Genomic DNA, 11,326 nt, shown 5'->3' on the forward strand with positions numbered 1-11,326 from the left:
GCACTCAAGCTTCCATGGCCAACCACATGTCCCTGTGTGCGTCCATCAACTTGTTTTTGTTCTTGTCCATTAGCTTAGTTACCCTTAGGGACCATCTACATTGTCAATGCCAATGAAAGCGCCCTCACTGTCTAGAGTTTGAAGTTTTCTTCGTTGAATGCAAAATACCAAAAATTATTAGCATGCATGGACTAGTTGATTTGGAAATATTTCAAAAGTGTTCAACTCCTTAATTCCTAGACAATGGGACAAAGAGTTGCCACATAATTGGAGGAAATTTTAGCATACAAAGTGAGAAAATTTTAGGGGAATTTCGTTAGAATTCAACTTTTCATTATTTCCTGTAGATTATCTTGCATGTTATAATATTAAACTATGAATTAAGATGGTTGAATGTTTAAGATGATATTAAACTGATATCTGCATTTACAATTTGTGCATTATACTCATTAGACAAGATATGTATGGTTATCAAATAACATGTCAGATATTCGAAAAAAAAAATTAACTCTTTCCAAAAAAAATTGAACTTTAGTATTTATATTATGAGAAAAAAAGCTTCTAGTATCCATTTTTCTCAGTAACCTTTAACGAAAAGTTTTCGGTACTATTTACTTTATTAACGAAAAATCATATTTTCACATTAAAAAGTCAATCATGGTACTATTCACTTTATCCTTTATTTTGTTATTATCGTTAAATCTCAAAATTTTCAAACATTTTTCATTAGTTTTTTATTTTTTTATATTTTATTTATTTATTTAAGAAAAAGAAGGTCAAAGTACGTAGGTAAATTGCTTTTGATTATTCTAGTGAATTTGAGGTCACTAAAGATATTATCAAAAGCAAAAATGATAGTTACGTGTGTGATTGAATAATGATGGTTAGCTTTAACAAATGCTAGAGAGTTGGAGGAGTCAATAGAACTAAACAGTTGAATTGGGTATGCTTTATCAATCAATCAGACAAAACTCAAGGGACAAGAGAGGAAAGATAAGTTGCATGCAAAGCTTTTATATACGTGACGTGAGTTGCATTCTTCCTCAGTGGACGACTCTTTTTCAATTTCCAAGTGCAAACGCGGTTTGGCAATCGTTCACCAACTAATTTGTTCTTTCTCCAAGTTTTGTTACTCTTAATTCTGAATAAAAAGAGTACGTTGCATTAAGAGTGTGAATCTCACGTCGAAAAGTTTAAAAATTTTGTATTGGTATATTATAAGGAATCGAGTCCTTTTTTTAGATTACAAAATAAATTTAGGGTGAAACCTCAACTGTTTTTTTTATGCTTTAGAACAAGTTGTCCAAGATAGTAATAGCGTCGTCTTGCCCACACATGAGTGCGTGAGTTAAAAAATATTGAAACTTCAACTTTCTTCGTGTTGTTAAAAAATATCTAACATGTTATTGGCTAATTAGTTTTATATTAAAACATCATCATATTGAAAGTGTGACTCCTACAATAGGATCTCTCCCACTATTTTCCAATTTTCCAATTAATTTTAAATTGAAACTTCAACTTTTATTGTGTCGTTATAAAATATCTTTAATTTTCTTGGAATAACATAAAAAAAAAAAGGACAAATGAAAAAACCCCTAGTCAATGATTGAAATGATAATGTTACAATTATTATAAAAGATCTTATTTTGTTTTCATAAAATCACATCTTCATGAAGTGTTGTGCTGCATGGGAGAAAGAGTAATATATAAATAATGACAGTGTAGAGTGTTTGCCCACCATATCTAATTTTATGGGGTTGTTGACATTAGGTTTAAAAATCTATGGCTTAACTTAAAATTGATTAAGTACCAACCGACTTTGACAAAGTATGAAAGTAATTAGCTCGACCATGATGTCCACCGTCTTCAACCAGCTTGTTAAATATTGCAGTGTCCCACATTTCTTCTATTGAATGAGCATTGCTGTTTCGTCTAGCACGAAAATGAAATTCGAACGATCTCTTTTAAAATTGAGAAGATAAGTATCAGTAAGTAAGGCCATCTTTAATTGAAGGTTGGCCAAATGGCTCATTTTAGCCCTATAGCTCTCCAAGAAATTAATATTTTAATGAACAGTTCAGAGCCATATTTGCTTTCATCTCCAACCGAGGGTCAAATGGTCATAAGGCTTGTTTTAGCCCTACCACAAAAAACCGTCTCCAACCAAGGGTCATAGGGCCAAACATAATTTATTATTTAAATTTAAAAACTACAACAATTTAAATTTAAAAACAACAGCTTAAATTTAAAAACTACAACTTATATTTAAAAACTACAACTTATATTTAAAAAAGACAAATTAAATTTTAAAACAACATTAACTTAAATTTTAAAACTACAACAACTTAAATTTAATATCCATAATCAACAACTTAGGTATTTATAGGGAAAAAAAATATAATTTTTAAGAATTAAAAAAAAAAATTGGCCCAAAAAAAAAAAATTGAATCCAACGGCAACTGGAGTCAGCTGGCCGTTGGATTCAAAAATTTGTGAATTGATGTAGGATATAACCGACAGGATTAATAACAATGTTGTCGGTTATATTTGACAACAATTCTTAAATTTCTGGCCAGCCCTTTGGCCCTTTCAGATTTTGTGGGGTTCATGAGCCCTCTGGCCTAACCCTTGGTTGGAAACGGTTTTTGAACTATTTTCAGCCCTCTGGCCCTCTAGACCCTTCGGTTGGAGATGGCCTAAGAAACACGGTTAACGAATCGGTCTGAATAGAACTTTCCAATCAAAATTTGACTCATGTTCTAGACCTAGCCAATATTAAGTAGGGTGTCATTAAGCATGGTTCGCGCCATCAGTTGTTGAAAAATTTTCATTGTGCTCGAAATACTAATGGCACATTACGTGTGATTATTATATAAAAATCCAATGGTCTTATTTCCATTTTTTCATATTTTGTTTTGAAGGGTTGTCAGTAAGTAGAGGAATCATCATAGCAGTAATTCTGGCAGCAGCTGCCTTCACGCTGCTCTCTCTCTTTGCTGCTTATGCAGGCTATGCAAAATTGGCACAGATTAAACAAGGTACAATTCCCATTCTTTAGTTTTTCTGATTCAGGTGATATTTGATGAGTATATTTTATATTATATATTTAACCCTATTCTTAGTATATTTTGGTTAATAATTTGGAAGAATTTTGATACTTTGAATTATATTTCCAATATAGGATTTTCGACTTCCTCTGGAGCAAAACATGGTCAAATGGACGAATTTTGGAGTAATTCCAATTGGAGGACGTTCGTGAGTCACTTAGCTTGATCGTATCGAAATATCAGATTTTTCTACCAAGCGAATATTTTCTGGTAATAAAATAAAGGAGCCATGCGCAGTGCTGGAATAGTGACGTGTTGGGCTTGAATTGCGTTTTTGGAGCTCAAGATGACCTCAGATGGGTTTGTGGCCTTCTGGAGATGTGTTAAGAATGTTCTTATCTTTAAAACAAGCTATCTTGGGCCGGATTTGGAGGGGATTTGAGGCTAAAACGTGGCTGAACAGTTTCTGTGCAGTTTTTCCTAGGTTAATTAGGAATTTATTTTCTATTTTATTTTATTATTATTTAGTTTTTTAGTGGGAATAAAATACTTGAGGGTTAGGGTTTGTGTGTTAGCTTTAGGGAGATATTAAAAGGCTTGGCCGTTCTTAATCTGGGGGGGGCTTTCTTTTATGCAATTTTGAAGAGACAGAGAACTTGGCTAGGGTTCTTGGAGATTTTCTACTTTAAGGTGTTTTCATTCCTTTTATTCTTAATAATATATTCTATGATTTCAATTATGAATATGCGTAACTAATTCCTTTTGCTAGGGTGAAGCCGTAAGCCTTAGCATGAATATGTGATTTTTATTTAATTGCTTATGATTGATTGCATGCATACTTTGAATTATTGATCACCGTAATTAAAACTATCTAATTGTCTTAATGCCTGATCACCATTAGGATCTTTAGAAAAGTAATTTGATGCAATTTTGGTCGGAAGGTTCCCTGAAATTGATGCTGGCTTCTTGTGATTAATAATTGTAATTTCACTTAAAATGAACACCACATCTTAAGGGTTGCATGGTTTTTCAAAGGGTTTTCATAAAGCATAATGAGTCTCTCATGTTCAGATTTGATCCGAACGTCCGGACGGGTTGCATGTTAGATATACGTTCTATGTTGGAGGTTCCAAGTAGAATATAAACTAGGAAAACCTAACCTTCAAAGTGGCATGTATAGATCATAAGTAATTGATAAAAATACATAGGATTGCTAGGTGATGGTGAAACCCTAGTGTTTTCTTAATTTGATTTTTCCAAAACAGTTTTCTTTTCCCTTCATCTTTAATATTGCAAATTAGTTTATTTTTATTAATTAAATTTGTTTTAATTTAAGTAGGTTATAAAACCAATCTTCTCAACTTTCTGCTTTACAATAATTAATTGGAATTAGGTTTGGTTTGAATTATTTAATAATCCCTATGGAGAATGACCTTGCGAGAACCGTTTATACTACAACAACCTTGTCATTCTTGCAAGTAATATAGGAGTTTTTAACCCGTTACGTGTGTGGTAAAATCAGCTATCAATATTCTCTTTAAACTAATTTTAAGACTAAAGTTGAAAATTCAAACTCGGATGCATAAAGAGAGCGGATTTGCACTAGTCAATGTGGCTGCGGCCGCGACTCGGAATTTAGATTTGGATTTTATGAGATTTCATACTAGATGTTTTAACGTATGCCATGTTTGGTTAGTCACATTATTTATCCAGAGCGTGGCAATGCAGGCCTGGCTGCAACATGCATCAACGAGTACTCTAGCTTGATGTTCAAGTATGAAACCGTCGAAAAGGCCACTGATTATTTTTTAAGTTGTTAATTTTTTAACACAATTATTTCACCACTTGTTTGACGACACGTAGTGTCCCATCATGTGTTTCCGGCACACTCAAAATCGAGTCTGATCCCAAATTCCCAGAACAACCTTGCATAATACTGAAAGCCCACAAATCGACAAGGGTTGAGGGCAGATGGGCTAACTCTCTTTTCTGAATTATGAGAAAGGACCAAGGGTTACGGGTTGCCGTGGGAAAACTCTTGGCCCCTTTCCTATACAAATGAGAACAGAGAAGGGAAAGCAGAAATTGGGAAAAAAATTGAACCTCTCAGGTATTCAAACAAATACAGGTTTCAACGAATCTCTTACTACAACTAGTCAAACAATTCACACGTGAGGCGTCTTACGACAATTTAATGACATGAGTAAATGCGTGAGTCGCTGAATGCGCGACAAGAGTTGATGGATATTTGTTATGTAACTAAAATCTGTCAACTCTTATCTAACGAGAGATTTTTCAATGTAATTAGTACACGGAGTGGTACAACACGTGTTACTATACAAATGATGGGATACGTGTGTTAAAAAGTTAATAACTTAAAAAATAAAATTTTCCACAACTTCTATAAAAATACGTAATGTATCATCCGTGTTCCCGTTAGTAATATCCATCCAAATCGAAATAATATCCATCCAAATCGAAATATGTCCATCCAAATCAAAATATGTGGCCGAAGAAAGAAGGAACTGAAACAACACAAATCAGCGGAGGATCGAATCAAATCGAGTTCCAAATCCCTTCAAGATATTTACCGGTTTCGATGGGGATACTGTTGGGACCAAAATAGTTAAAAATTTCAGGTATAATTACGTCCAGCATTTTCTATGATTTGTTTCTTGAGTTAATTGTAATAATGATCATTCAACTTTAATCAAATTGAAGCAATGGTCCTTCAACTAAAAATTCATTACCATTAGTCCCTCAACTCATCAAAATGTGTACTATGATCATTTTAGTCAACTTGGTCAAAATTTTGTCAAAATAAGTTATGTTCCATTGCTACAATTGAGGTCCCTCAACTCTTCAAAATGAGTTATGAGAGAAATTTCTAGAAATCCATGAATCAAGAACTGGAAACCATAGTTTACTACATGAGAGATCTGTTTTGAAACCAATGTATACTCTCAATGGTGTCATCACCCTTGAATGCTGCCATTTGTTTAAAAATTACTCCGATTATTCAACAAATATTTGTCATGAAACGTCACGCGCATGAGAGTATATCTAATACTACAGTCATTGATGACAGAACTTGAAAGAGAAAAAGGAGATCGAGTGCATCAATCAACGTTTATCCAACCCCAAAGAGGGAATACAATCCTATCCAGATTCTTTTGTGAGGATTCCAGAGATCACTTTTTAGTGTTTGCTTATCGTACATCGTACGATCATAAATCATTTTGAATTTTTTATATTTAAAATTGAATACAAATCGTACCTGATAAAAACTGACTGCATGATCTATGATGAGTGAATACAATAAAATGATCCTTGAGATCCTCATAAAATGAATCCAAAGAGAATCCTCATCTCAAAAAAGTAAGGGCAAAAAAAAGCCTGAAAACCCAACTAAGCCTCAACAGTAAAAAGTGACCGTTTCCCCACTTCCCCAGTGGGAAAATTTGAATTATCAAACGCAGCATTGTATTTCTAACTTGGATGGTGAAAACCTCGTCTTTTTTCCTTTGTCACTGTCCTACGGAGTTCATTGGCAACCGAGTCACCGACAAACGTACCCTCAATCTTTGTCACTCATTTGGAACACATGCCAAATACAACAAGATAAACCAACATTTCCATATTTCCAATGTGATTTCGGCAAAGAATTCTTCCGGAATGGTTCTTAATTGTGATTCCAAGTTCGCGTATGACATACGTCGCATATCAAACAGTAAATTATGAGACTGACTAGGCGAGTATAGTTAAACTATTATATATTACATAAACAATATTGCATACATTGTCGTATGGTAGAATTTACCGACCAAAAAATGGTTATGCCTTAGGCATTATACATTTTTTGAAAAAATAATGACAGGTACGATACTAAGAAGTAGGAAGGGAGTATTATGAAAATAACAAACTGAGTCTACCTAAAAGTTACAAATTCATGAAAATTGAAAGACGTTTTTAATAGAATACATCTATGAAAAAGCACCAAATCTAAATTCTGATTTTACATTTCAGTCCCTGAAAACTTGAAATCTCAACTGGAGGTCCTTCTCCATTTTTTTCTGCTTTTCTCTTGGATTTTACTTTAACTAGCTTTAGTAATTTCTTGGGGATTTTCGGGCCCTTTCCCCACAGCTCAATTGAACGTCAATTAATCGGCCAAATCGCGAGCTCAAAAGGTCCTTTCACATTCACTCGTTTTCCCCCCAATATTTACAGCACGAGTGAATCAACCAACGGAAACGACTACATTTTCCACGTGTCACCATCTCACAATACCGCTATTCACCTCCATAGACCAAGTCCTCCGCCGCCTTGGCGTCGACGTCACCGCCGGTTCCAATTCCATAAACCTCAGTCTTTGATGACTCGTCGACGGAGGGGGCGTCGGCGCCCCAACCCTCATTTCCGAACCCGAAACCAAACTCGCTGCCGACGACCCACCCCCGTTAAAACAACCAAACAGATTCATAAAAAACCTCCTCAACCCACCGCTCTGTCTTCGTCTTCCACCATTTCTCGTCCACGAAATCCTCCTCGGAGCTCCGCCGCCGCTAAACCCGCCGTCCATCTCGGTATACACCACCGGCAGCTCTCTCTCGGCGCCTCTTCTCCCCCCGCTATATCTCCCCACCGCGAATCCGCCCCCAGGCAGCCTCCAGATCGTAAGACCCGCGTTTTCGTCTTCCTGCTGACCCGTCTCGGGCGACGAATCGGCCGGCGGCTCGTGTCTGCATACAGGACACGAATTCCGGAGCGCAAGCCACGGCAGTATACAGTCGGAGTGGTATATATGTTTGCAGGGCATTTCCCGAGCTTCCGTGCCTACTTCGAACGCTTCTTTGCACACGGCGCAGTGATGCTCCGCCGTTATGTGAGCGTCGTCGAGTTTGATCGTCGGCATCGAATCAATCGCCAATCTCGACGCCGATCTCTGCTCGCATCCGCCGATTCCATTGATCTCAATCTGCGACAGCTGTTCGAGTAGGCGGTCGAACCCGGACCCGAGTAAAAACTGGGACATGCTTGCAGGCAAGGGCCGGAGCCCCGAGCCGCTGCCGTCGTCGTAAAAAAGGTCGAATCCGCGGCCTTCCTCGATGGTGGCGGCGTTGTCCGCCGTTGTTCCGCGGAGGACGATGACTGGATTGAACGGTGAGCGGTTGCCGTTGTTTCGTCGAACTCTTCGAGGTCCCGAAGGACCGGAAGCGGTATGATCCAGATTGGAACCGGAGCCATTGTTGGCTCCAACCATGTACATCGCGGCAGCTGGGAACCTCCTGCTGCGGCGCGAGTCCACGTTTCCGGAGCGGGTCGGGTTGTTGATCTCCTCCACGAAGCCACTCTCGCAGTCCGGGCACAACACTGAGGAAGATACGGCGGAGACGGTGGAAACGTCGGCGTCGTTGAAAACCCTAACGAAGCGGCTACATCTGTAGCACCAGTAAGACGGCGTCGCCGCGGACATGGAGACGGCCAATCAACGCTCTCGAGATCGGAAAACAAAACACTCCCGCTGAAAGTCCGAACGGGATCGAATTTTCGCAATCGTAAAAGCCCGGTTTGGGAGACGGGAGAAGAACAAAACGCCGAGAGAAAAATATATAAAGGGTTTCTTCGGAAGGTCAAATTTGATACTTTGCGCGTTGAAAAGACGAGGACAGAAAAAGATTTATGGTGGTATTAACGGCAAAACCGCGTCGTCTTTGTTAGCGTGGTGAGGACGCTGTAACTCTTCGACACGTGGGGGGTTGATCGGCTGAGCGCATAACGACGTTTAGTAGCGTTAGATATCAATCGATCGAGTTTTGGAGGAGACGGCGCGTTTCCAAGTGGAAACGGAACGGAGTTTCGGAAGCCGCGGGAAGAAAGGGCTGCACCGTTTTTCAGTTGTTAGTTGAGCCATGCGAGCTGGTGCGAAAAGTTAGAGGCTTCTTGTAAATAGGCCGACGTGGCAAGACTTTTCTTATTTTGGATTTTTTTTAATTTATATTTATTTTGTTTTCCTATTTATGGGAAAACGTGTTTGGTAAATGAAACAAATTAAACTCTCTAATAAGACAAAGAGGAGAAAATTTTGATTGTAACGGGAACATAGTTCGTACATTACGTGTTTTTATATAAGCGGTGGAAAATTTTGTTTTTTAAGTTATTAACTTTTTAACACACATATCTTATCATTTATATAATGATACGTAATATATTACCTCGTGTGTTGATCACACTGAAAAATCTCTTGACAAAGAGTCAAAAAATACAAAAATAATTAGATTACTTGTCTCACATGACTTTTGGGCTTTTGCCCATATCTTCAAATTAGCACATTGTTTTGATATTTTTATGTTTACTATTTTTATTTTTATTTTTGGAAGAAAAGAGAAGGAAAAAAATTGTTGTTCTCGATCCGACTCCATTTACTTCTACTCATTAGTTTATAAGATCAAAATAGAACTATTAGACTAATGAAATATAGACAACCATAATTTAGAAATTTTAAATTGAATTCTTGTTAAAAATAAATTTGAATTAAATTATTATAATTAACTTATTACGAATTTAACCACTCACTCACCTAAGCTAAAAAGTTAGATCTAAGTTGTTATGAATTCACTAAGACTCCCTTCCATCTCTCTTTAGAAACCGCGTGAAATTCTCTCTAGTTTCTTAATATGCAATCACCCTTGCAGTTGGACCTAGCCGTCAAATCTTCTTCCCCTTTCCCTCATTCTCTTGTTTCCTTTCTCTTTTTTTCACTTTTTCCCAGAGATTTTTCTCAGCTTTCATGAGCTCTGTTTTCAATTTTTCCGTGAGTTTGTCACACCTTTGGGCTTCATGTTCCTCCTCTCCTCCCCTCCCTAGCCTATGGCCGTTACTTTCCATACTCAAAACTCCACCTCCCTCACCTTTTCCCTCTGCCTCCATTTGTTAGTGCAAAATTGGCAATTCTTGACAAAATGCCTGAGTCTGTAATAGCTTAGATTTGTTACATATTTTCAATTGTAATTGTTTAAGTCTAAGGATGTCTCTCACACTTTCGATGCAAAGATGTTACGTAAACAAGATACTTATTCAGGTACGTTTGCACGAATGCATTCAACTACATTCACATGTTATCTCATGTTATTGTATTTGGAATAGGACTCTTGACCATTGTGTGTTTTATCTCTTTTAAATGACTTATCCTTTCTGTATTAATTATTAAATCACACTTTCAAAACAATCTGATTGCATTGAGACTAATTTGATTGCATTGGGACTTATCTGGTTGCATGCTGGTGGGAGTCATCTGATTACATGGATTGCGTTCTTATCGGTTTGCATCGTGCGGTGCTTTGAGTCTTTATAAGAGATGTCAGAGTCCTATAAAAGTCAAGCCACATATGCATGAATATTTGGTTCTTTGTTAAAAGCATCGGCAGCAGCTTTGTGTTTTGAAAAGATGAAAAATAATTTTTATGTTGCTGCCATCTTGTGGTTTCAATAGCATGCGTGTTTAAAGGGAAAATATTGTTTTCATGTTGTTTTCATTTTAAGTTGTTAATAGAATGTCAATTATGAAAATGTGCCTTGTGATTTTTGTAATTGATTGTTTTTCAAACAAACACTTCATCATATAAACATTCTGCATGATCGAGTTAGTATCTTGCAAAGTTCGAGGAAAAGGTGATTGACGATTGCGTTAGTATTGTGTCATTTCAACTCGAAGACTGACAAAAGATCGAGTAGCAAAGCGCGAACACGAAGCTGCCAACTAGTATGGTTGTCTAGTTGATGAGTTCTTGTAAGTCTTTATGTATTCTTTCTTTCTTAGTGCTTCCTGGCTTGGTAGCCCGAGGATTTTCCCAGTGGTGGGTTTTGCCTCGTTAAATCCTACATCATGTGCGTACTCTTTATATTTATTCTGACTATTTGTGTAGGATTCAGTTTGCATAACTGATTAATTTAAACCTTAATTTGGATTAGTTTTAAGTTGGAATTTATTAATATTTCTAGGTTAAATTAGTACCCATCCTAGGCCTTTCAATTGGCACCAGAGCAGGTCACTATATATATTTAGTGAGATATGTGGGATCAATAGGATAAATCGTACAATGGGGTCAATATCTCATCCACCACACTTTGAAGGCGACAACTACGCTGGATGGAAGGCAAAAACGAAATCAATCCTTTAGGCGCTTGACGACAAAGTGTGGCTTGCAGTTGAAGAAGGTTAGGAGCCTTCAACAGTTAGAGAAACCAAAGGCGAAGAACAATCTTCTATAACTGTTTCT

The 11,326-nt window shown here is 37.1% G+C and overlaps 1 protein-coding gene across 1 annotated transcript; it reads right to left on the minus strand.

Annotated features, from left to right (window-relative positions):
- Positions 1-6,803: 6,803 nt before the first annotated feature.
- On the minus strand, positions 6,804-9,137 carry LOC137734663 (putative E3 ubiquitin-protein ligase RHC2A). Its single transcript, XM_068473922.2, has one exon. It carries the CDS (start codon positions 8,521-8,523, stop codon positions 7,321-7,323), a length of 1,203 nt encoding a protein of 400 aa, XP_068330023.1. The 5' UTR covers positions 8,524-9,137; the 3' UTR covers positions 6,804-7,320.
- Positions 9,138-11,326: the final 2,189 nt, after the last annotated feature.

This window comes from Pyrus communis, chromosome 7 (genome assembly GCF_041283825.1).
Source record: "Pyrus communis isolate YQ-2024b chromosome 7, ASM4128382v1, whole genome shotgun sequence".
NCBI lineage: Eukaryota > Viridiplantae > Streptophyta > Magnoliopsida > Rosales > Rosaceae > Pyrus > Pyrus communis.

What these genes read in the sequence shown, in the direction of transcription:
- LOC137734663 (XM_068473922.2), bottom strand. Translation starts at nt 8,523, where the DNA reads ATGTCCGCGGCGACGCCGTCTTACTGGTGCTACAGATGTAGCCGCTTC.